Source organism: Solea senegalensis, linkage group LG8 (genome assembly GCF_019176455.1).
Source record: "Solea senegalensis isolate Sse05_10M linkage group LG8, IFAPA_SoseM_1, whole genome shotgun sequence".
Classification (NCBI taxonomy): domain Eukaryota; kingdom Metazoa; phylum Chordata; class Actinopteri; order Pleuronectiformes; family Soleidae; genus Solea; species Solea senegalensis.
Window position 1 is genome coordinate 15,644,053 of NC_058028.1, and position 27,707 is coordinate 15,671,759.

The following is a 27,707-nucleotide window of genomic DNA, read 5'->3' on the forward strand; positions in this document are numbered from 1 at the left end:
CTGTCTCCCTCCACTGCCTCCTATCTACATCCCCAATCTCCTCTTTCAGCCTCTTCCTCTGCCACCTTGCGTGTCTCCTCCTCTCTTCATTTTGTACTTGTCTCTTCTGCTTTTTTCTCTTTTTGGCAGTTCCACCAGCTCGACTCACCTTACCTGTCTCTCCTGCTAACTCTCTCTTTCCCCTCTTCTTCCCCTGGGTTCTAACCCAGACAACCTGGACCAGAGGAAGGCAGAGAAAGCACAGACACACACAATGACACACTCACACCCAAACACACATACAGTATATGGCGCAACACACTGATTCTCTAATACGCCACTTTTCAGGGGTCTGGGGATGCCGCGTCATGTTTGACCTCTGTTTCTCTCCCTGTGGCAGAGAATTTGTCTCTGTTTGTGTGTCTGCATTTCTGTGAGAGAGCAAAACGGAGAAAGATAGAGTGGAAGAGATACATGACAAATAGTGGCTGTGGGGTTGATGCATCAGCTGTGTCTGCTTCACATGGTTCATGGAGCGATTAAAAAGCCAGGCAAACATAACAAGAGGCAAAACAAAGTAACATGTTATACAGCCTCGTTTCTGCTGCTGTATCTTTACATCGACACAGTGCAGCTTCACAGGTGTCGTTTTTGTACAGAACTTTATCCACACGAAAACTGGGCTAAATTTGTGAAACAGCCTTTTAACAAGATGATAACAAATCGATGGTATTGTAACGCTGTTCTCCATGTGCCTTTCCAAAATGAATCCAAATTAAAGGCGAATTCTTCATTCAAAAAGTGTTGTGAACCAAACTAATTTGGAAATCTATTTCCATCTTCCATAACTGATTTGACTTTGGGCTCTCAGCTTGGGGTCTGAAAGTCTTTTCAGTTATCTCTCGTTCCCAGTGGAGTTCATGAATACTTCAGGAACAGTTCTGTTACACTGAGTAGAATAGAATAAACCACTGACTTACAGCCTCTTTTACATTATTTTCACAAACCCCACTTTGTCCTTTTCTTAAAAAAAAACAACAAGGGAGGTTTTGGTTACAACAAAGCCGCTATCATTTAAAATTCACATAAACTTCAACTCTCCTCAATCTCAGACCCCTGTTGAAAAACAACGGTTTGTTCCACTTAAGAGCCAATTAGTTTTGAAGTCCAAATTTAATACTTACTGGGTTGTTGATTTCCTTGGATGTTTACACTACTCAGTGAAGACATGTCTTCCAGAACTCCTTACAAAAAATGGAATACATGAAAAGCAACCAAATTGCAAACGCAAGTCTTTTTAAAGCATAGATTTACCTCGGTCTGTGTCATAGAGGAAGACAAATCGACTCCAGTCATAATGGTCCAACAGTGACAGCAAAGCCCCTCTGATGGACGGTCGCAGCTGCAGGGTGAACTGGCCCTCGCCTTCAGTGGGAAAGCTGGGGGTCACAAGGCTGATGTGCAGGGCCCCACAGAACGACGTCAGCGTGTTCACCGAGCGCTTGTCGTAAAGGCCGAAGATGGCAAAGACTCCCCTTGAATACTGAGAACAGACTGTTGCAAGGACATGCGAGGGAAAGGAGAGATGGAGTTGCAGATAGAGGGATCAGAGTGGAAGGAGGAGAGAAGGAGATTGAACGAAAGTTAATAGGGAACACACAAACTTTGCTTTCAAAGCCTTTTCTGCAAAAACAAATGGTACAAACGGAGCAAGTAAGTTGGTAGAACAATGAGAAAAATGTATTTACTCTGTCGAATTTTGTCAACCATTTTATTAAGCTACAGCCTCAGCATGAGTCAGCTAACTCCCAATTAAAACTCCACAAGCACCACTCTCTATGTGGTGTGTGTGAACCTTCATAAGGATGATTCATTTACCAAAAACTTCTACAGGAAAAAGAACAATCTATGCCATATATTGGTTAATTTCTTTCCCTGAAAAATAAACAAAAAAAAGCCCCACATCCTTCTCTACATACATATACATATGGCTATGAAGCATGAGACCACATCATTTCCATGCACATGTCGAGATCAGCCAAGCTGCTGGTAATCAAAAATCCACCAGATCAGAATTAAGCATATTTAAGAACCTTGTACACACACACACATCACACATCATCAAGCGCTTTCATCAAATGTGAAATCTTTTCCACTACATCGACGCAACTCAGTCTTCAAATACCCCAAAGCTTTCATGTGTGACAAAGAGGCACTGACATCCTCCGCTATCTTGCTCCTGCAAAACCTGGTTTGGTTTGTCAGTCATCCAAAACTGTGTTTGAACATAAAAAAAAAAAGATATATATTTGTTCTCGTACTGTACATGAACGCAAAAACACACAATTTTTCCAAGAATTAAACAAGTAAAGTGACTAAAAGTGTCACCGTCCAGCCCCACCTCACCCTCTTCTCATATAGTTACATCCATTCTTTCAGACAGACAGTGTTTCAAACCTGCAGCTCTATATCCGGAGTCATATTGCCCCGTTCAGCCTGCATGTAATATCTCACAGTGGAGTAAACATTTAGACAGGCAAACTGCAGGCTTCGCTTTTGGCAACAGCCGGTCTTCACCATGTAACCTTTTCTTTTCTGACCTCCTTGTGATTTGTGTCATCTCGTGCCTTTTCCTCTCTCTTCTCATTTTCGGGACAGACAGCTGCATTCATCCTTTCCTTTTCCCTTTTTGCATCCTTCTTCTCTCCTGCTAGGACTGCAGCATCTTTCTCTTACTCCCTCTCCCATGGGAGTCAGAGTAATTCCATTGTCAGCCGTAAGCCTCAGAGGGGCTAAACACTGAGGGAGATGCAGCTTAGATGGTTTGGCTTGTGGCAATTAAACAGAGTTGAGGCCTTTGCACCCAGGAGGCAATAAGGCAGGGATTTAGTCTTTGATTATGACAGGAGCTAAATGTCTTCAATTCAGAGTACTAGCATACTATGCACTTAGCATGCGTCATTCAGAAGAAGAAGCTGAGTCACGGTGTCCTCAAAGTCAATGTACTCAGTGTCCTCCGAGATGATTTTCTTTTTACTGCATTTTGCAGGTTTTATTTGATACTTGAAAGCACACAAACAGAGAAGAGACAGAAAGATGGCTATAGAGATGAGCCTGTGTGTGTGTGACAAACTACATAATGACAGGTGCTATATTTAACTCAGTCTAATATACATGATGTTTATGCCCAGTCGTTGAAGCTGACATTGTAATTAAGTGCTCAGAAGTTAGGGAAAGAATCACCCACAACCAAAGTAACAAGGGGATGACAAGATGTGTAGCAAATAGAAAGCAGGGGCAGATATTAAAATTGAAACATGCAGGGAAAATCATACTTGGCATTTATGATGGCAGCTTTCCGGAGAAAAATGGCTCTGGGAAATTGTGTCATTAAACTGTCTAAGGACAAATGAAAATCAAAATACAATTGCATTTCTTTGACAACAGTGTCACTGCAAATACAGTTCCCTCGATTTGAATTAATTAGTTGTTATCACCCGGCAAAAAATAAAAAAAAACAGCAGAAGACAAAAAAAAAGAGACAAACATTCAGTGCTAACTTGCTTTTATTTGACCTTTTAAAACACTTTTAAAGCCTAGATGCAGTTTGCGACATCACCTTTTTGCAATTTGTATTTTTCACCAAAACTAATGGAAATATTCCATGTAATAATATTCAATAATCAAATAATCAAATAATCTCATGTATGTCATTCTAATTCTGACTTTGCCTCTCAGACTTTTTGTTCCATGTATCACTTTCTAATGAATGACCCAATGGGCATGTTTGGCTGCAGCCCACTTCACCAACACCACCTCGCCGCAAGGTTGGAATGTGCCAGGCAGTGGCGTCATTGTAATAAAACATATGCTAAGCTTGCTTCATAAAATTTTAATGAGAGGAGAGGACCAACGGCATGGTGCATCATCACCACAGTAAAAGCATCGGACACAATAGGTCTCCTGGGACGTTCTTTACCTCTCGCTTTCATTACTCCCCTCACTTGTTTTTCCCAGCATCTCAATATGTTTGACTTTTCATGCACAATTTTTTTTCGGGTTCTTAATTGCTTGCCCGTTTATAAAACCCATCTTTCCTCATACAGATTACTCTGCAGTGTTGCACATAGTTTATCCAGTCTACATCTTCCTCGGCAGCTCTCTGCCTCGATCTGATTTATTCCCTTTGCACGTGTGCATTTAGAAAGGCATCTTAATCATGTCCATATCACTTTGTCTCTCAGTGCGCAATATCTTCTCACAATGTGCTTCCCTGTGGTCGCATAATATGAACATATAGGGGAACAATAACAAGAACATACATAAAAAGTAACATGACACGTCTGCCACAGCATTAATACTGGTAACAGGTTCTAATGTGGCAGAGGGAAATGCACATCTGATACTGAGACTTATAATGTAGAAACAACCATGTATTCAGACCAGGTACAGTAGCCTATGTTAGAGCATATTATACAACCCCTATCACCCTATGTCGGCTGAGATTGGCACAGCAACCCCCCGTGACCCTCATGTGGAGGATAAAGCAGTAAAAGATGCATGGATGGATGATAACGCTGTTTTATTTTTCAAGACATTATAAATGAAAACTAACCCCGTAAAACATGACAAAGGAACGAGTGCTTTTATTTTATGTAGTTTGCGTTTTCAATCCGGCTTATTAGTATAACCTATTGCTTACTGCATGCACAGCTGTTTGAATCACTTGATTTATGAACGAGATGAAGGAGAGGACGAGGTGATTTTAATAACACGGGCTGACACACAGCAAGCTGAAACACACTAGGTGTACTGTAGATAGGATGTGTCAATCTATATACACTTACTAGTCCAGCAGTAACAGAACCAGGTCGCCCTTGCTCAAGTATCTCTCCGCTAGCAGAGTGAACAAAAGTGAAAAAACAGATTTACAAAAAGTCTGAATTATATTTTCAAAAAGTTAAAAAGTCAGACAGATACTTTACAGTGGAATTCCTAAAAACATGCTAAAATACTATTACTATTATTTTAATGTTTCATTGTAATTGGGCTGCTGGACTAAAAGCTTTGCAGCATTTGGCTTACAAACATATTGTATTCCCTTTGCAAGAACAAATGTATGCAGGGCCAGAGTACTGCAATGTGGGCACATTTTGCTCTTAATTACAATAACCTTTCCTTAGGCTTATGGGAAAATGATTTCAATTATTGTTTCATTTATCATTACTGTTGTAGCAACAAGATTAAATGGCGATGGTACACAAATGACACTCGTTTTCGACTATTTCTGAGGAGACACAGTTTTGCACTTATTTAAAAAACACCAGCATGAACACTGAACTCTATGAACAACCGATTCAAAGACAGACTTCCAGGAGGATGGTCAGCTTCTTAAAACCATAATTGGCCTGATTTGATTTTGCTGATTCTGAAAATGAGTAAATTAACTTGTCAGACTGATTTGTCCAAATGCACCATGAAACAAATACCGTCCAGGATGCTAAAATAAAAGCCAAGTAGTTTGATAATACACTCAAACTGGTATCAGTGGGATCACTGATCATCATTAAATGGTACAGAAACTAATAATAGGGAGAATTGTGTGTCTGTCATTGCCACAGTGGTTTTCAAACATAATGTTTCCCAATAACTCTGGTGTACTGAGTTAGCCGCTTGCTGTAAGAAAAATCGAGCTTAGTATTCTCAGTGAGAACATCAGGACAGCAAAGAAACCGAAAAGATCATTATCAAAGGAACCGAGGATGAGAAAGTGGCCAAGTCAGATAGCAGAAATGAGTGAATATTGGACCATATTTGAGTCACTGCACGGAGCTACAAGAGGCAAAGGATGCAGGGACAGATGCTGAGTTTTTCACCAATTAATCTATCTGTCATGAATGACAAATTATCTGTGACATATCTGGCACATTTGGTCCAAATGGCAAAAATTAATCAGTTCTCCCTGAGGCCGCCAAAAACATTTATGTCAGTCTTTGTACGTCTAACAACAAATGTAAACCACATTCATTAAAGCTGAAGTTGTAACAGGTTGCACACACATTTTACTGACCCTGTCTTAATTAATTTGACCTCTTGGGATAAAATAAATAAATACAAAAATTGGCATTAAACCATAAAGCAAGCTTAAATATCCAGTCACAAACATGCTCCTCTGCTCACCCTTCCCTTTCCCATGCACGTCAGAGAACTATGGTGGCCTGCATGTACCAGAAATGATTCATTATTTATTCATTATTAGTATGGCTGGTTTGTCAGTCTGGGCTGCTGTAGAAACATTTGAGCAAGATCCCTGCCTAAAGAACACAAAAGGCTTCTTTCAAGGCTTTGAAAATCAAAAGATTTGACTGATTTTAACCCAGTTCTATGTATAAAATTGGGTGTTTCAAATTGTTCACAATCACAGTTGACAGAGGCGTGAAAGAGGAGAGTTAGATAAATAAAATTGCTGACACTGCATGATCTTCCCATAAAGTTTGGTGGGGGGGGTGGGCGCTTCATATTCAGCCACTCTTGGGTTTCTGAGAAGCTGTAGTTTGTTGAACATTCACTGGAGATAAATGGAGAGCTCTCTCGCTCTGCTTCAGTAATTTCAGCTCTTACTAGGGTGGATGGTACTTGCTCACCGGCTGCCTATTTTTCTTGAGAGTTTGATAGCTACTCTCTGCTTTTCAAACCAGTGGATTTGTAAAGACAGATGAAAGATCAAGGATGGAGTTTAGCAGTAGAGCAGGGACAGCACAGTAAATGGGGCTTTTAAACGATGTAAAATTGTAGCTAAGGACTTAAAGCACTACAGTAAAACTCACAACAAAGGCTTTCTGAATATGAATTCAATTTTGTCCACCACAAAACTGCGGTAAATGCTGTTTCCGGCTCTTGCTTCATACTTTAGAACGTTGGTTACGATGAGTGTGCTCCATGGAAACACACCCGCATGAAGGATTTCTTTTGAGAGGAACTGAAACAAAAGTGTCATATGACAATGGCACCTGCACACCATCTAAAGAGAAGCATTATGTACACAAACTCTGGGGATCAATATCTGGCAGAGACCTAAGACTCTGTATGGATTTCATATTTGTTCCTATTTTATAACATGGATTACGGCACAATGGAACAAAAGATAAAAAAAAATATATATGGGTAAGAGAAGGTAAGAAGGGAATTTTACCAAATATCATATTGATAATACAGAGGCAGTGGCCAAGCAAACACAAATGATGAAATGACTGAAATTATTTGTTTTTCCAATAACATATTTCATATTAGATCTGAAACAATCTATGCAACCACATCAATTTCACCCATTCCTTGGTAAATAGGGACAATTATTTTTAGCCTTGATAACAACTGACCGGCCATCCTAAGCAGATCAATATGTCAAGTTAGGATGCTATTTCATAAACACACAGGCAAAAAAAAGGCAGGAACAGAGCAGAGCTTTGATAGCAAAAGACAAGTGTTTTGAGTCAAGGACACCGAAAACAGCACAATCACAGATATATGTAATTTGCAACACTTAACCCATAGAAATCAGTATTTTTAGTCAAACTAACAGACATTTAGTGCCATTTAGGTCACCTCATAATGATATCATCTGCTTGAGCTTCTCTGCTAGAATGTCCAGTGAAAACTCTCATGAAACATCACAGTGAGGAATGAAATATTTGGTACTGCTAGTTAGCCATTGTGCTGTCTTTTAATTTTATTCTTTTAGTTATGCGACTTTATTTTTCATTAAAGCATCACGACTACTCAGCTCAAAGCTCTTCATGTGAAGTGTGAGCACTTTGGCAGGCAGAACAATAATTCCATGATCCTACGCTGATTCCCAATGTCACCAAAAGCCGTTATGTTGCTGTTTTTTGTTACTGTTTTGATTGAGAGACACCTAGTGGCAGAAATGACATATTGTGTAGTTTCTGTGTAAGATACTCATACTCATGGGTGCTCGTTTAATATGATATATTTATCATGTCCGACATGACAGCATGCGGTTGTAACTGATGAAGGGTTAGCACTGGCATCAGGCCTCAAGTGTGCTCATAAAAGATTAACCTGATAGATGGATAGATGGATACCGTTCCATAATTTAACCCCCAATATTAAAACATTTTTAACTGTAGTTTCCCTCCTGGTCAATCAACAGCCTGGCAACGGAGTTCAGCCACCTTATGGATTTCATATCTGATCCTGTTCAGAGAGCTGAAATAGTGTCATTGATAGGGCACTGATTGTTGAGAGGGAGTATCGTGTGCTGTGTTGTTTCTGTGTGTGTGTCAGGTTTGCTGTGCTTGTGAATGAGTCCATTCATCCCCATGTCTGCCTCCTCTCTGCTTTCTGTCGATCTTCCTTTTTTCCCCCCACCAGACTGCATCACACAGAGGGAGGGGAGCCTCCGAAAAGGAAGAGCAGGAGAGAAAGAAAGAGCATGAAAGGAAGAGAGTAGTTCCAAAACACACAAGGGACTCTGACATTGATGGCAGTGATTTTGCCAAGCAGACACCACAGAGAGAAAGCAGGGGCGACTGAAAACTGACAGCAAATATACACAAAAAAGCAGGAAGCAATTGTTGCCCAGCAGGAAAAGGCCACATATTAGTCCTTAGCTGCTTTTTTCTCTCTATCTTTCTGTGTGTGAGTAGGATCATCAAATAAAAAGAAAGCATACACACATATTATTCTGCCTCAAAGGTCATCACATAGGCCAATCTGAGGAGATAATAGATACTAGCTTTGATCCTCAATATGTACATAGATATAGGACTGGGGTCACGTGTCGAGTGTTGCACTCCCACACTACATAACTGATAACATCGAGCCAGCACTTCACTCAAACAAACCATGTAACAACACTATTATCCGTGACACAATGTGTTAAATAAAATATAAACACACGTTAGATGAACTGACAACTCCAAACTGAGCTTTAAAACAGTAGTGTTTGACTTTAAAATAGAAATAAATGTCTGTTACATTTAATCCTTTGTCAAATGAGTTCACACAGTGCTGATTAAGCCCATCAGCTCCACATGACTCTCTCTCTGAATTGCTCATTATAGGGCTGCTTAGGTCTCCTGTCACTTGGCGGCTTTTCCACATTGCAAACAGGTGATTCACTTCATTTCAACAGGTAAAGGGGACGATAGAAAACAAGGAGGAGCTGCAAAGAATTTCAGAAGTGAATTCTACTGGTCACAAACCCAGCTATGCAGGAGTTTGATACAAAGATAAAAGAAGCTGTACCTGTCCTGCTCATGTATACACACCTACACTCCCTCAGTCACGTCTGACTTTCCTGACACAGACAACCAATAATGTTACATCCTTTCTGTTCACCAAGACCAAACAGAAACAGAATAATATCAGCAACAACAACAACCATCAAAGTTATGCACTGTAGCTTTAAATTTTGCACATTGTTTTTTCACAAGACAACGTATATGATAGATAGTGAGACAATCCAGGCCGATTATATTAAATATCTAGTTTTTGAAGTGCCTTTGAGTTTTGATTTAATTTTTATAGGTCTGTACATTCTTCAAAACTCACACCTCAATATCAACGTTGTGGCATTTCTGCATTAGTCAACAGTGAAAATGGAGCGTGACAAGGAAATGTGGAGGAAGGGAATTACACGCAAAAACCACTGAACACTGATGTTGGCTGTGACTAGTGCTATCTCAGTCCAATGAGCCATGAATATGAACAATCAGCACTACGGTTTCCTTTTCTGTAAAGTCATGGGGAAATGAACACATTTTGGTGACATCTCATTAGTGTCTCTACTTCATATATCTTAGCTCAGCACATTACTTGGCACATCAGACTTGTCTCGCACAGACAATCACACACAGGGACAAGAGTTGGGCTCAGTTGCCCTTTCAAGACGACAAAAAAGTAATGCACACAAAACTGCTGAAGATGCAGACTTTTCCAGAGGTTTACTGGAATCGCAGTGGGCGCCATCATGAGTTGTACTGCATTTTACATCTGCACATGCACCTGTAACATCATTATCAGATGAAGCAAAATATTCCAGTGACAATACCACATAAAACAGGCCACAGTATTTCTTAATTGGCATAAAAATTGTACGCACCATTGGAAAACTACAGCCCACTAACAGCAGGATGAGATGATCTTTTGCCTTGTAAACTGGATAATAAAAATTGGTACTTATTTGAGACTTTCAAATGATGAGTCAGCCGGCAGGCTGACAGTGGCTGCTTTACACATTTCACTGACATTGTTATGTAAATACGTAGGTTTGTGACATTCAGAAAATGGATGCGTCATCATGGAAAACAGTCAATTTTGACTGCAGTTACACTAAGCGTGCCAAATTTCCAAATCTCTTGCCCTTTAAGAAATAAAACAAATTCTTATCATGCAAACAGTATTAAAAAAAAAATGTCCCTAGGACCCGTGTTCAGTGAAGCGTGTTATAAACCTTGTAATACGGAACCTGGCAAAAAGAAGCTTGTGGCAAAAATGTGTCTTTAAAGCATATCTGCTTACAGCATGAACATGCCTGCACACTCACATGTATGCGCACACACACACACACGTTTGAAGCTGACTATACAATATTGACAATGTGCTGCAGAAGCTTTGTCCCGCCAATAAGGTCTGCAGCCACAGAGATAAAAGATAGATGGAGGGAGGATGGGAGAGGGAGAGAGAGAGAGAGAGAGAGAGAGAGAGAGAGAGAGAGAGAGAGAGAGAGAGAGAGAGAGAGAGAGAGAGAGAGAAACTACATGTCACCTGTCACTGTGCTGTGCTGCATACCCTTAGGACACAGCCCTTTAAGCAGGGCTAATCTTTCTCTCGCTCTCCCTCTGTGTGTGTGTGTGTGTGTATGAGAGAGAGAGGGGAGGGAGAGAGAGAGAGAGAGAGAGAGAGAGTGAGAGAGATGTGACAGAGAGCCTTTTTACTCCAGTCATCTTTAAGTACTACTAACAGTAGCTAAAGCCCTGTGGCCTGTCCAGTATGACCACAGTCATTCATCACACACACACACACACACACACACACACACACACACACACACACACACACACACACACACACACACACACACACACACACACACACACACACACACACACACACACACACACACACACACACACACACACACACACATGCACATGCATGCAGAGCAAGGAGAGAAAGGCACACATGGCCAATATCAAAACCATTCATCACAGCAGACAAGGGAGAGGAAAAGGAGGAAAAGAGAAGAAAGTGAGGAAGGGAGGAGAAACTTACTCACTCACTATGCTTGGCTCATAGTGTATGTAAGTACTGAGCTTTCATCTCCTCTCATACGGAGGAACCTGCTTTCCAGTGGCCGGCCATGCCACACTTGCACTCCTCTCTTTTGATATGCTTTTTTATTTTCCTTGCAGTTTTGTATAACCGTGCATAACCCTTCAAATATTTCCTACTTGTCAATTCCACACTTGGGACCACAGCCCCCAGGTGCATAAAGCCATTTTGCTCGACATGGTTTGCATACAGGCCTGTTTGAAGGCCGGTATGTTTTAGAATGTAAAAGGTTTATGCAGTAATTCAACAGGGAATCTAACCACAGGGCATCTATTTGATAATGTTATTGGAGAAGTGTGAGTAGTGCAGGGCTGGTTCATACGCATGGTCTCTATTCTTCATCTTAAAGCATCATAAAGCAGCCCTTCAGTCTCAGCCATGTTGAAAAATTCCCTTCACTGTAAATCGATTGGCACTTCATCCTTTGCTCACACTAGACACGATTCATTATGTGTGTTTATCTCTTCACCTAAACTACATTTTTCCAGGTTTTTTTTTTTAAAGATTTGCTTAAAAAAAAAGAAGAAGAAGAACTCTCTTGTTTCTTTCAGGGAGCAATGCCTTGAAACATTTGCAGCAGCAATGATTTGGATTTGTGTCTAGTTGCATCCGGTGTGCTGTGCTGTGCAAAACAATAGTGTAGTCGTTCACTCTTAAGAAGCCGCAAGTCAGAAGGATAACTCAGATAAGAAGGTTACTTGTCTGATTTCCAGTATTGTTTGGGGAATTCGCAGGATAATATTTCTCCACCTAGAATCAGGTTGTTTTTTTTGGTTTTTTTCAGAACTGAACAAGAAGTTGTGTTTAGGAAGAGAAAGAGGGACGGAGAGTGTGAAGGGAGAGGGGAAGTGGTTTCCCAGTGTACGCCAACAATGAGACAGAAACATCTGACCTGCAAACCTGCATTTGTGGACAATTCTGCAGAGCCATCCTTACAACCACAATCAATGAACGATATTACTTAATACAATGTCCTAAAAAGTAATAAAAAAATGGTCCTCATCACTGGGTATAATGTGTAGCTGCAGATAGATAAACAGAGCAGTAATTTAACAGAGGAATTGACATCCCACCAACCATTTCTCCTGCTGTCTCACTGCTCACCTTGCTGTTCCTCTATCCACTCCACTCTCCTGCTCGTCTCCTCTGTCTTTTTCTGCTTCCCTACTTCTCCCCGCTCCTCTCAGTACTTTACATTTTGAAGTAGAAATTTTGCAGTCTCCTTTGAGATGAAAATAAATCTCAGCCAGTTAAATTTGTTTGTACACAGATACGATCCAAACATTTCGGTCAAGACACTGTTCCCAAAGTTCTGATGGCCATTTCATGGCATTACACAATTGGATTCACCTTCCATTACTACTGGTGGGTGAATGTGAGGCAAACTGAAAACTGCTTTGCCTGCTGTGATAGAAAAGTGCAGTTCATCTGTGATTTGTTGGGTCCACTGCTGCTTTTAAACTACTCAGGTCAAAAGTCAATGTTGGATAAAACATCATTATTCATTGTCTATTAATGCCAAATTTAATTTGTACAAAAAGCAAGTGATGCACAAGGTGAAGTAGTCTAAGAACTATGTCCTATGTTTGAAATGAGTGCAGCTCTTGTGCTAAAGGTCTTCTTTGCAGCCTCCTTGTTTGCAGAAAAAGAAAATGATGTTTGCTTCTCAACGTACTAAGAGCTGAGCACATTTTTTTGTCAATGTGACAGTGTGATTACAGGAAAAAACTAATTTTACCCAAAGAGCTTTGTATTTCCAGTACTCTCATATTGTCGCATAGCAACAGTAGGAACCATGACTAGCACTTTCCCCAAGCATCTGCTGAGTGTTGCTATGAGAAAATAAAAAACAAAAAGGTGCTTGGTGGACAGAGGCCCTAAGTGTCTCATATTTCTCTTGGAATGAACAACAGCAACTATTTAATTAGGAGAACCAAATCTGATTTGTTTTCATTTATTCCAATCAGAGTGAAGCCTGCTGCTCCCACAGACACTGTATCTGAAGAGTGCCTCTGATCAACAGATGGATGAGAAGATGGCATTTCAATTACATATCACTGTATTTTTATTAATGTGGATCCATTTATACGTGATCATGCTTTCTCATTCAAATCACGTGAAATCTATGAAGGCCTTTCCAAATGTTGTCAGTGTAACATCACAACATATACCAGTATGTGCAACATGTCACTCTTACTTTAAAGGTGCATTGTCAGGATTGTAATTTGTGTCTATATAAGTGGGTGTACAGCAAGTATACACTGTGCTTGTTACAGACACTGACTGATCAAAATGTCTCCTTTTTTTTTCATATAGAGGTAATTCAAAGATAGGCACGTGTACCTGACTTGCATCCACAAAGAGATAACCTGTTCATGTAAGTCAGAACAAATGCATGAACCAGCATGCAGCCGGAAACTGACAAAGCTAAATGGAACTAAAAACCTGAAATTGGGTCACATGGTGAACAACAAAACTTTTTTAAAAATACTTTCCCCCCCACTATTAAAATACAGACGTGCGAGCATTGTTAAAATAAAACCTTGAGTTCCAACAGGTCAAAAGACAACCAGGACTACTGGGAAGTTAATTATTGTCACTCCGTCAGAATGTCGTGTAACTGTAGGAGGCAAAATCATTTGATGACTGATTTTCTAAATTCTAAATCAGGCAACTACAGCAGATGGAACATAAATAACATTCACATTTTGATTTTTACAGTTAATGTTGTGCCAAATGCTGTGAGGAAGCATGAGAGAAAACAACATTTTGTCTCATGCCTTCCTGTTTACCAAACATTGTGATTACCTTGCATTCTAATTGGTTTGCACTTTCAACACAAAACACACGGAGTGATTTGCATGATGTAATCAGTAATACCTCCAAGTTCAAATTATCAGTCTGCAAGGGTGCCTGACATGTCTCTCATCTCCTGTACTTTTATAACACATTTGGCTCAAGGGCTTAGTAAAGCACCTGAATTGAAAATGAGAGCGGGGGGCACTAAAAAGACACGATTGTGTGTGTGTAGAACACAACCTTTCCTGCTCTTGTTCCTGTGAGTGTGACTGCAATTGCATCCCCCTGGGAACCTCCACACAAACACAGACTTGCAGGGGAGCAGGGACAGTGAACTGTCCTTGTCTCCAAGTACAAAGTCAGCCTCTGCAAATGAAGGCTAAACACACATTATTAATAATAATAATAATGATAATTTATTTTAATACTTATTCATTTATGATGTACCATCAAAGTGCAATCATTAATCCCTATTCCAGTGCGGCAGATGACGACACGGACAGTGCACACGCACACGCACACGCACACGCACACGCACATGCACACACATTTATGTATTTTAAAATTCAGTTGGGACTTTGATGGAGAGGCCATAGAAGTCTAGACAATATGCTTCCGGGGACGTTTCATTGATGTTTAATTCCTTGGAACTTAGAGCTGTAGTTGAAGCGCTTCAGTCATATTTCAAACAGGTTGAAGTGTGACTGAAAACACAAAGAAGCATCCATGGAAAGTTTCAACTCTTCCTGTCCCCGTCCGCCCCAGCGCTGCCAGTGTAGAACACACAAATGCTCCCTCATGCCTGCCCCACACCAGAGGATTTTCAAATCAGATGTGGTTTTAAAAAACGTGGGCGACCACAGACGCAGATTTTCAACATTTTAATCCTGAGAAACTGTAGATGATCCAATCAAGACGCAGGAACACACACTTGGGGTTTAATCAAACAATTTCAGGGAGGAGATTCCAGGGATTTGGGATCTCAGAGAAACTTGTGTGATTTAACGTGACTTCAGAAATGTAAAAAACTGTGGAGGAAGTCATGGCTGAGAAGAATTCAATGAACTTGGCTTGTATAAGTTATGATTCTAAACAAAAGTATCCGTTTCCTGGTCAACTCGCTGTCTTTGGTTATTGCTGCGTTCTACAGGATAATTTGGCCATAAAGGTCTGTTCAAACCGCGTACTCATGAATGTAGGAGGGGCAAGATCAGAACCGATCTAAGATCAGGCCAATTATCCTCTCGTGTGGGGCGTCAGTCAGATTTGACAAAGGGTGAATATAAAGGGCAAGCCTGACACTATTGAATATCAAAAAAGAACACATTTTCACTGCCAGCATGTCATTAAAATTACCTCTAAAACACAACACAACAGGGAACCAAATCCACTTCGTAGGGTTTCCTTGGTTTGTGAGTGCAAGTTCATGTTGCTCTTTCTCAGTGAAGCAATAACAAATTGGCTCAAATAAGTGTTTCATTTCAATAGCAGCATGCCTTTTAATCCTCCTACTTCGTGGGTCTCTGCAAAGTGGTCAAACATTTCTGCTAATAGATGCCAAAGTAAAAAAAAAAAAAAGGTTTGGTTTGGTGAGGGGATAACAATCATTGTTGAGGTTGAATAAGGAATTCAACCTTCACAGCTCCAGTGAAACTGTTCTTAGGCCAATGATGAAATGATTACAAATAAGGTCAAATATTCACAGCCTAAAGGTCAGTCCACTTCGTGATGATGAATGAGTTTCAAGTTCTGTGTGGGACGGTACAATATGATCACTTTTATAACACCACTGAACATAATGTTTAAATCTTGAATAATATAATTTACCCTGAATGTACACAGTGTTGTAGTGTAACAAAGTACAAATACTGTGTTACTGTACTTAAGTTTGTTACTTATATTTATAGCAACTTGTTCTTTTACTCCACTACATTTCCTAGGACTATCTTTGTTACTCGTTACTACCAAATAAAATCAGAAGAAGAAGAAGAGTTGGTAATGGTCTGTATTTATACAGCGCTTTTCAAGTCTTGATGAGCTGCTTTACACTACATGCCATTCAGCCATTCACACACTTCAATATGGGGTTAAGAGTCTTGCTCAAGGACACATATAGACACAAATAGCAGAGCCAGGAATTTAACCCACAACCCTCCACTTGAAAGACAACTTGTCCTAAATCCTCAATTTTTTAAAACTTAAGTACATTTTATATCAGAAAATGACTTTTGATACTTAAGTACAGTAAATGTCATATATTTTAAGACCTTTACTTAAGTAATATTATAGTTAAGTCATTTTCTGCTAAGAAACTTGTACTTTTACTCAAGTTTCCCTTTAAGGAACTTTATACAAGACTGAGTGTACGTAGCTAAAACTTTTATTATGGAGTTAAAATAACATACTCCCAACAACATAACATTGTGATTTAAAACCCTAATTGAGAACACTCCACAAAAACCAACAATGGGTGCAACAAAAGCTATGATAATTCAGTAAAAAAAACAAAAAACAAATAAATGAGATCCTATCAGTAAAAATCTTTCCGTGTGAACATATGTCGTGTCCATCTGGTATATGTTCGGACAATGAGCTGGCAGTTACTGTGACAATTAAAGAATCAATGTATGAGCTGCTAACATAATAGATATGAAAAGTAATTTAAAACCATTAGTGAACTGTTGTAATGAATAACACTCTCAGAGCAGTTCAGTGTTCGTGAAATTTAATTGAGATGAGAGAACAAAAGCAATTGTCTTAAATGCTGCACCTCACCAGTTTTATGAGAGCTAAGCAATAAAGTCAGTCCCCAGTTTTTAAATAACCATTAATATGCAGATATCGATGTGCAGAATGCCCATGTTCATCCAGAGGCTACAACATGTATACTAGGGGTCATAAAACGGCGGACCCAGGAGCTGTGCTATCCAGACCTGGATCCTTTTCCATAAATCACAGATAACTGTCATGTGTTGATAGAGCATATGTAACTGGCACAGCTTCTCCAGCCATTTGGGCACTTCACCGTTTCAGAATCCATGAATCCATTCATCTTTTGTTTAAACAAGGCTTTTATTATGAAATGTTTGCATGACTGACAGACGAGCAGCTTCAAACGGGGGAGTCCTGGTAATTCATTAGAGCAGAATTAAAGCATATACTATCTGCTTTATTCCTGGAGGCACAATGGGAGAAATGATTCCAGGTGGAACTTGTGGAGCAGAAGCGGCAGTAAGCTACAGTCGTTCTCTCCAGTTGCAAAAAGCAGCGGTGGGGGCTGTGTCTGCGGAACTGTGGGTTTGTGCTGTTCCTGCAATATCTAAGCTTCCCACAGTTTGTACATCACCTGATATTGAAACACAAAACCAGCCTTGATGATGTAGGACAATATGTCTGCCTTTAAATAAAGAAGATTGTGTCCCATTTCACCTTTACATTTATTATTATTTACAAGTCTATATCTAGAATAAAGGTAACAGTAATTCAATGCTTTATAATTAACGCCTAGTTCACACTAAAGGACTTAAATGTAACACACACTTTGTCCTAATCAGAATTGGTATTAAATTGACACTTTTAGTGTCACTGTAACACTGCAGAGCTGACTGTGTAGAATAGGACACATCTATGATCACAGCATCCCTGTTCGAGGTGTGACAGGTGATGTTCCCACATGTTAAATTTCACAGTCGCTCTCTGTGATTAAAGTCCAGTCAGCGTGGGAAACACCAGTTCTGCTTCAGAGACAGGACGCACCACAAGTCGCCCCCATAAATCACGCAAGGTATTATGGGGGAAAAGGAAAGAGGTGGATATTATGGCTTTATCAAGGTCAAATCCTGAGTAAAACACAGCAGCGGCTGCATGTGTGAACGTCAGTGAGTGAAACGCACACCCCAGCAAAACAGGAGGGAAAGACTGAGGAATGTACACACTATGAAGTCTGTGAAGGTTCTCGGTCATCGTGGTCATAATCATCTTCAGTAGTTAGCTGTAGGAAACTGTGCGAAGACTAGTTCATAGTGAAAGTACTGAAGATGTTTTTATTTGTGCTTTATTTATCCGTTTTATTTTATCACCTGACATTAGAAAATCAAATTTTACAAAAACTACATTTGACTAAATTAGAGATGCACGGCACCAGTATGTCCCGGTAAGAAAAGTGTCTGAAACACTCCTTGTCCTAGTCCTTGAGAAATTATTAAGAAAAATATGCAAAGCAGTTTGTTTTCTTATTTTTAGGTTTGACGTCAATAGCGACAAATGCCATTGCAGTTTTTAAATAGTTGTAGAGCCACAAAGCCCGTGTACCAAATAATTGTAAAAATAACACATAGATGTGGTAAACAATAATTTAATAATTTTTTTTTCTCATTATCTTTTGCATCTTAATTACAAGGACTCAATTAATAGTTTTTTAATTTGTATTAGATAAATGTTTTCATTGCTCCTGGTCTCTCTCTTCTGTCTACCTCACATCTCTCTTTCCCTTCCTCTCGCTCCTTCCTGTCCCTCAGCTCTCCTCTGTCACCAGCGGTGTCACGATTCTCACAATTTTGATTTTCAATTCAATTTGATTCTTCCTTTTAGCGCAGATGGAGCTGACATTTTCAGACTTTTCTAGTTTAGGATCATTGGTTTTATGTCAAGGTAAGTCTTCTAATTTTGTAATTCCCATTTTGCATTGTCTACACGGTGTCATGAGTGATGTAATGCCCATCATTTGTAACAATAACCAGTCAGTTGGAAACTAACTGTAAAAAGAAGAGAAATCATAGAGAGTCATGTAGCTCTGTGTTGCTCTGACCTCCGATAACATTATGATACATGGAAGGCAACGTCTTTGTAGTAAGATGTGACCTGCTTGGCATTTCATAGTGTGGTTCCAGTACGTTAATTAAATGTTTAAATCCAGAGTTTTCCACCACTGAATAAGGCCGCATCTCTGATGCTACAAACACGACTATAGCACTATTTATCGCTTAAGTGAGAGGTGAATTTTGAGGAAGTTTCGCTCCATATGAGGACGGAAGAGTTGTCTGTGTTAACGGAGTTGATTTTGTAGTTAGTTCTTAGTAGTTCTTAACATATTTATATTGACGCACAAAGAGCTATACTCAATTTCGTTGTATTTTATACAGTGAAAATAAAGGCTATGATGCATGCAGAGCTGTCCAGTGCTGTGCTACACACTTATAACATAATTACCCGGCTTCGGGTTAGCGGGAGGAGGTGATGTGTAGTCGTGCTACAATGGCTACAACTACAACACTGTGTGTTTTTCCCCCACTGGCACGTCTGCAGGACGTCACACTGGGGGCGTGGTTAAAAACCTAGATTCCACCTTTGCTTTCAAATGTTCACTGTTCACTGTTCCATTCACAATTGAGATCGTGACACCCATTTTTCCTTTCACCCCAACCGGTTCGAGGAAGATGGCTGCACATCCTTGAGTCTGGTTCTGTCTGGTCTCTGCCGTACTATGTACAGTGCCTTGAGATAGCTTTTGTTGTGATCATGTATTATATAGTGACATCATTTGCCTATGGTAAAAAAAACAGTACTTACATACATCACTGAACTTGTACCCCATCTTCATGCATGTGCAGATACACGTTCCGAGCCTTAACCGCACATCAAGCTTTCAGGGGCCGTGTTTAGTAATGACTCAATCTCTTGCTTTCTTGAGGCTAAGCTGTTTGTGTGCAGATAACCATAAACAAACAGGGCAGACAATTACACACACAACATGAAATATGAAGATGAATGTGCAAAGACATGTGCAGCACATGGAGCAACCGCGAGATGGATGGTTGGATGAGCACAAATGCAGGAACGCACAGACGCAGATTTAATGAAGACCGTGTTCTGCCGCCTATAATGTGCCTGAGAGAAAATATGCTTTTTTGTAACAGTTAATAATACAAGACACGTTTCAGCGCTTAATGCGTTGTTAGTGTCATGTGTGTCTATTCTGTTTCCTCTTCTCTTAGTTGTTTAAAGCATCTACGGTGGGCAAACACTCAGAAAGTCTAGGGAGCTCAAAATGCAGAAGTCGTCTCATGAAAAATAAATTTGCTCTATAAAAAGAAACTACAGTCCATATTCCCCAGTCTTTCAATGTGTTCCTACAAAAGTGGAAGTGATTTGGATAAGTGTGCATAATGGCACTTAATGCCTATAATATATATACGACCTAAAATGAAGCAGAGGTTTCTTTTTTGTAGCCGTCATTTGTCAAAAACAGCCTGTATTTTTTTGTTTGACTTGAAAAAAGAAATATATATATATCATATACATTATATGATGGGGAATGAAAAAAATATCTAGGTTTTGATTAAACATGATTTGTTTTCATTAAACAAAGAAACATATAAAATGGACAAGAACATACATTGTAGATAAAGTAAAACTAAACACGGCGACTAAACTGTTTTGCATATCCATGCCAGAGTTTGCAAACACCACCATATCTTCTGATACACAACATAATAAGATAATACAAATTGGAACCCAATTACTTCAGGTCCTGGTCACAAAAACCACTCATTTGAATATTTTTGACTCTGCACCTACGCAAGTTCTCGCTCGCCAAGTTTAGAGTTGAGTGGGCGAGTGGCTGTAGAACCAAAAAAAAAAGAACGGAGAAACAAAAAAGAAAACAGAATGGAGATTTCCTGTTTTTCATTGAATGTAGAAATAGGTATCCCTAACAAAATAACAACCTTTTCAGGTTATTCGGGGTCATGTGAAGTTGGACAAAATATGAAATCAGATTTACTGTAACCCTTTGCAAAAGTAAAAAAAAAAAAGGAAATAAGTGTGTAGAGACAAAACAGAATAGCCTTACATATCTGGTTAAAAGGTAGCTAATCCTTATGTATTCACTCCCTCATAGGACGTGTAGTTACTTGAATTAAGTGGATTTCCTGTACGCCTGGCTGGAGCAGTGGAGAAGCTGTGTGTCACAAGCACTGGTGCTGACTCTATAACCCAGCTTGCAGAGGTACCTGCTCAGGAATGCACCAGCGTTCTCCCAGGTATTCTTGCCTGTAGGTACCTGTGACAACCACAACCAACCACTACACTAACCAAGGTCATCAGTCTTATCCTGTTTACGCTCTCCCTGTTGCCACAGCATCTAGTTAAATACAAGTCTACAGGGTAATAAAAAGAACATTGCCTTCCTGTGTCTAGGTCATGATTAAACCGTAGCTCACGGAACATGCTTTTAGCTGTTTATTTGGACGCGGTGTGCGTCCAATTTATCAAGCTTTTCGCCCTATTTCCAGCTGTGCATGTGCTTTTGTGTACTCTGAGTACTCCCAGTTCCCTTAGTCTTGAGGTATTCTATTCTTCGTGCCTGAAACCTGAGATCACAGCCTTAAGTATCCATCAATATCAGTCCAATAAAAGTCTCTTTACCCATTTTCAACAACGTGGGGCTAATAACACATTTGAGCTGATGCAATTACCACTTAGCCACAAACAGCCAATACAAAAAACCATAATGCTGCAACAGTGTGAAGGACACATGAAGCCCTCACTCACATTCTGGTCACATGAGAAGCATTTTTGTGACGTTTACATGTTTTACGTGTTTAAGGCTTGTTCCGTTTATCTTTTTCAATATCAGATCCACTGATTTAGACCAGGATCTGATACGCTCATCCTTAATGATGATTATAGATCTCAAAACAAGGTTAATTCCAATGTTATCGATGCCAAATAATGTTGTGATGTACAAACATCACAAGATAATGGTTACTGATTACTAAAAGCATATAGACCTATACATGGCATGTCATGAGTGTGACACTAAAATAGCTGTACTTTTACTATGATCTACTTACTACAAAATGAACAGCAATTATTCAACATGACTAAATGTAAGTCCTGCATGATCCTTTGGCCACTACAGACTACTACTAGTACTACAGAGGCTAAACCTGTCTCTCTCCCTCTGCAGATCTAATCTCTCTCTCTCCTTCTCCCCATGCGACTGCTCTGAAGAAATTACCTTCCCATATGGAGAATATTACTCCAGTATGCCATCTGTACTATCATCCCCTTAAGGGTATGACCGTGTGTGTGTGTGATAGAGAGAGAGAATGTGTGTGGACTTGAGCCTGTGGGAGAATGAGAAAGAGAGCATATCTGTACTCATGTGAATGAATGAGATGGGGAGAGAGTTTAAGTGCGTGTGCATTGGTGCCAATAATTCACAGATAGAGTAACTGACATGATAATCCCGATTTAGAGCTGATCGTTGATGCTCTTGGTCTGTGTGACAGTGGTCATGACTCTGTAACTATATGTTTTCGGGCATATAGTACCGGCAACAAAATAATCCTTTCTTTGAAAATGTAGACGGTGACACACTGTCTGCATTTCACCAAGGCGACACATGTGATTATAATGGCAACATAGATCAGCACGTAAATAAATACAGTGTTAAACTGTTCTGATTGCGAGCAGACACCAAACACATTCCTGACCCAATTCTTTCCTTTCTAGTCTTACCTACTGCCTTAGAAACACCAAAAGCTGTCTGAGGTAATATTTCTCTCCTCTCCTTTCACAAGAAACGAAGAAAAGAAAAGAAAAGAAACAAAGGAAGAAAGACTGTCTTGACACACCAAACACATAACTTGACATTCACCTGTGGGACTGCTGCATTTGTAATTACGAACTGAATTTTGAAAGCTGTTGCATCACTGGCTTCAGAGTGAAGTGTTTCGCTCCCGCTGCTCAGTCAACAGACACTAATAGCTGCTAATGAACAATATTTAGTTCCTTTAATTTAAATGCATCATGGATGGATGGACAGAGGGGGAAAAGGAGACCAAATTCAAGAAAAACAAATGAATTTTCTGATGATAATTTAGAATATAACAGAAACAGTTTAGACGCTCTACCTTGACAAAAAATCAGAGGGGAAAACAACAGCAGTAGAAACCTCCAGGCAGTTGGTGATCCCATTTAGTGAGCACCCTCTGGTGACTCCTCTAACCAAAAGGACCCCAGATGGAAAGGTTTTGACCTTGTTATGAACTCTTTCTGCACTGCCAAGAGGTTCTGTGGATGCTCAACTAGTTCGCATTTCCCTATACTCTCTAAATGGAGTCGTCACAGACACAACTGTGTGTCATTGTGATTATCACCCAGACTAACCATCCTTGACATAATAAAATGTAACATTATCCCCTGGTCTTAATCAAGTGGGAGAATATTGCACTTGAATTTGAACAGGTATTATAATGAATAAATGATAATACTGTCCCTGCCTCAGCATGAGGAGAAACAGAGGAAATTCCATAATCATTAACCACAGCTTAAACCATTTGGATTGAATTTATACAGTAAACTATTTTAGGTGTTTTAGTTGTAAAGAGATAATAGAGAAAGAACAATTACTTAAATCATGGTGTGTAGACAGTCAGTATAAAAAAATTGATGTTGCCAATTAACAATATATTGAATGGCCACCAGGGGGCGACTCGATTGCAAAAAGAACTTGAATTGAAGTCTGTGGGAAAATGTGTTGAATTCTCAGTTGATTTATAACTTCAATTATCATTTTCTTCCTTCCTTTTCTTCCATTATGGTGCGGCCAGTGGATGTGGGCTGCCAGCTCCACCACAAGACTACTGAAGGAAGTGGGAATCAGAGGACAGGCCCAACAGAGAGCCATCAAGGAGCTTGCCAGTGTCACCGAAAGAAGTAGTCACTGGCTGTGGCTGAAGAGGAAGGAGACAGTGTGGGCTGTCAAGTGACCGTATGGGGCCTCCAGTGCGGCACACACCCAGGTCTGATCAGCCTGTGGTGGTTCAGCCTCAGATGAGTGTGTACTGTGATAAAAGGTGGAAACACCCAATGAAAATGAGGTGCACAACTGATGATGTGTCATACTGGCAGCGCGATGTGGTCATCTCCCACCCCACCCAAGATGACATCTCCAATCCTGTCAAGTGATGTGCTGATACGCCAGGGATTTTAACAACCAGTCCTACTACGGATTTAAGTGGAAACCAGTGTGACTGACAGCTGGTATCCTCCAAAAGGACATCAAAAGCTGGTGAATTTCTGGGTGTAAAACCTCAACATGGCACTGGTCAAATCGTGACTCTTCAAAACAGGAGTGTAACCACAGCGTAAAATCACTGCTAAAACCCGTAACGGAAGCCTGACCCAGGGCTTTACCATTCCAGACCGTGATGGAAACACATCACGTTCTCTATTCATGTTTCAGTCAACCTCCAGGAAAAGATACATGCAAAAGCCTCGCAGATGCTCACAAGCTGAAGTGAGGGTCCGACGAGCCGCACTCTGCAACATGAACACTGCATATCCAAGCACCAAGAGCAACATACTTCTGAGGCGCTGTCTCACATTCCATCACTGCTCACTGTGTTACGCGCGTCTGCATGATCAGACAAGAAGAATACAGAGGAACCTCCTAGCAAGTGATGCCATGTGGTGGTGCGCCTCACTGCTGCCTCAGAAGTAGGAGAGTCAGGAGGCTGAACAAGAAAGATGAGGCTCAGGCATGAAAAACCACAGGGTGTGAAAAAAGGCACACTCGTCATCGGAATGGGGACTGTTGCAAATATCCTCCTTACGCAGACACAGAGACCAGTTTGTGGTTTGTATCGTGATTTTCTTCATGTTTCTGTTCGGTGAGATGAGAAAGCAGACACACACAGAGAGCTCAGAGGTAAAAATAGAACCCAGGCAGCGTCCATCCATCACTGTCTGTCTGAAGAGCCAAATCGATAGCGTGTGTGTGCGTGTGTGTGTGTTATGTGATGCACTCCACTACCTCAGGAAGACAGAATGTGAGTGGGCAAACTGTGATGTGACTTTTGGAACACACACACACACACATACATGCATGCACGCACACACACACACACACACACACCCAGACACACACAGTGGTAAATGTAAGGAGATAAATACCAATGCTGTCAGGAGGAAACCATTTGTCTGTGTGTTTGTGCTTGTGTTTGTGCTCGTGAGCGTCTGCCCTCCCCACCTCTTCATGTGTATTTCCCCCATGATAATTGCCAGGGAGCGCTTAACTAATTAATGAATTATTTTCTTCTACCTTCATGAGAGTATTTCATTCCTTCTCTCTCCTCGTACGAGGCCCACTGCCCCTCTGATCAGTGTGAAGCTGTTTCACTACCTGCTCTGTCTCTTATTTGTGGGTGTGATGAATTATGTGCTCGTTACCTTGGACTCTTTTACAGCGACAGAATATCAATGAGACAGAATCCAAAAATGAAATCGTTCCAAGGCTGACGTTGGCTTTAAGGTTTGGGGTTTGTTAAATCACTGTTAAAATACAACGCATGTGCTACAAACATAAATCCACAACAATTAATGGCCTTAACCTTTGTTGGTTTTTATGGAGTTTTTTGTTTAATATGTGGTAAAAGTGTGTGTGTGTGTGTGTAAAGGTCATTCCTCTCATCTCTAAGTGAGCCTCAGTGAGAAAGACCTGAGTGGCAGCACTCATCAATATTAACTAATGCCCTTCCTTTCATCCGCACCATAAATCCATGGAAACATGCGGACAAGGTGTGTGTGTGTAAACAAATATATATATATGTATGTATATATATATATATATATATATATAAATATGTATATATACATATATACATATGTACATATATACACATAAAAATACATAAATAGAATGCGACAGTATGGTGATCAGTAGAATTAAGAGATAAATGTCAAGCAAAATCCAGAAAAAAAGTGTCATTTACAACCTGGGTTCCCAACCTGGGGTCCAAGCCCCACTTAGGAGGGCGCCAGAGATCACATGGGGGAAACGTCAAATTACTGAAGACTCACCAGGATCAAAAAAAAGAAATCAAGGCAATGCCTTGATTTTGATTTAATGGAAGCATAGGACAGTTTTTATCTATACACACTGTGAGAATAGGAAGAAAAACCTACAACTGCTGTTTATTTTTGCATATGAACTTTTTACTTTATTGTTTTTTGTGTGCGTGCCTCGGACAACAGTTTGGGTCGGGGGGGCCTGGTTTGTCCTGGACACAGCAAGTGGGGCTTCAAGGAAAAAAGGTTGGGATTTACACTATATTCAGAGTCAGAAAAAACACACAGCGGAAATGCACAACATTTGTCATTATGTGCATGTGCATGTGTGTGCTAACATAAGTATAAATAAAAAACAAGCAAAGGGAGAGGAAAAAAAACCCCTTTGATCAGATGGTGAAAACAACAGCAGCTAAGCCGAGACTGAAGAAGAACAAAAAGACGTCACAGACACAATTACAGGGAGCAGTGCGCCATTCACTATAATCACCCCTGTGTTTTGGTACGACAGTGCGTAACACTTAAAATCCACTGTCATCCCTTCTCATGCTTTTCATCTTCCAAACTACAGAGTATGAAAAACAAACACAAAAGCGGAAACAGACATTTTTTCTGTTTACAGCAGAGCTATCGTGCCCAGAGGGAAAATAGAGGGTCTTAATGAAACTCATTAGACAAGAAGAGGCTTTAATGTGTGTGGGGGTGTTTGTGTGTATGCAAGTGTGCAGGTATGGGCCAGCATGTGTTAAAGAGACACAATCTATCTATGTGAAGTTAGATTACCTTGAGGGAACATGGGTTCACAGTGAGCCATAGTGTAATAATATCATTACCCACTGTTTATTATGACAAAAGCTTTCATATAAAACAACACTGACCTGGACTTTATATCTAGACTGGAAATAAAACAGAATTTTGATTGACCACAGCACATAAATGCACCAAACTACCACAACATTAAACAGGCATCCTACGGGTCCTTGAAATACTTGAACGTTTGTGAAATAAATAGACATGGGTCATTGAAAGTGGTTGAAAAGTTGATATTTGTCTAAATGTCTCCGTCGTTTGTTACAACCCCACCTGCATTGACGTGAGATTCCATGCAGAACAAGGGGCGAGAAACGTTAAGCAAGAGAGCGCAAATGACGTAATGCCTGCGAAATGCAAATTCCAAGATCTCTGGCTCACCCAAAGAAGATTACAAAGACTCACTTTGACCAAGATCCCAGATGCCGAGCGGGCTGCAAATCAATAAAAGTGCACGTCATGAACAAAGTGGCTCTCACAAGTCGCCCTCCCATCTTAAGCTGTGTCAGCACATTCAGCACTTGAATTTGAAACCCTGATTAAAAGGTTTTTGTTTTACCTCACCGGTAGTTAATATTGCTTGGCAACACGAGACAAAGCAAAACAGTATGTCGTTGGAGGATTTAACTCCAGCTTCAGGGTGTGTCATCTGTGAAACTTGTAAAGAGACCGTCTCCTTTCATCTTGCCTCAAAGCACTGCAGATCCACAGAAAGGAATTAACTAATGAGTTTCAGTTTTGCAACTATGATAACAAAAAATGTTTTATGCACCTTTTAGGCCTGTTTTTCATGTTTGGCTCTGAACCCTTAGTGCAAATTGAAGTGGGAATAATATACAACACATATTCCGGCTTTAAAAAGTGTTTTTTTTCCGTCTTCTTATGTGTTGCTGAGTGAAAGTTCTGAT

The 27,707-nt window shown here is 40.2% G+C and overlaps 1 protein-coding gene across 6 annotated transcripts in view; it reads right to left on the reverse strand.

Annotated features, from left to right (window-relative positions):
- Window positions 1-27,707, reverse strand: part of gria4a (glutamate receptor, ionotropic, AMPA 4a) — an 86,054-nt gene that overhangs the window by 45,643 nt on the left and 12,704 nt on the right. For all 6 annotated transcript variants that reach the window (XM_044031689.1, XM_044031688.1, XM_044031691.1 and 3 more), the window contains exon 3: window positions 1,294-1,533. In XM_044031689.1, coding sequence (XP_043887624.1) covers window positions 1,294-1,533 — 240 coding nt within the window. The remainder of the gene's footprint in view (window positions 1-1,293; window positions 1,534-27,707) is intronic.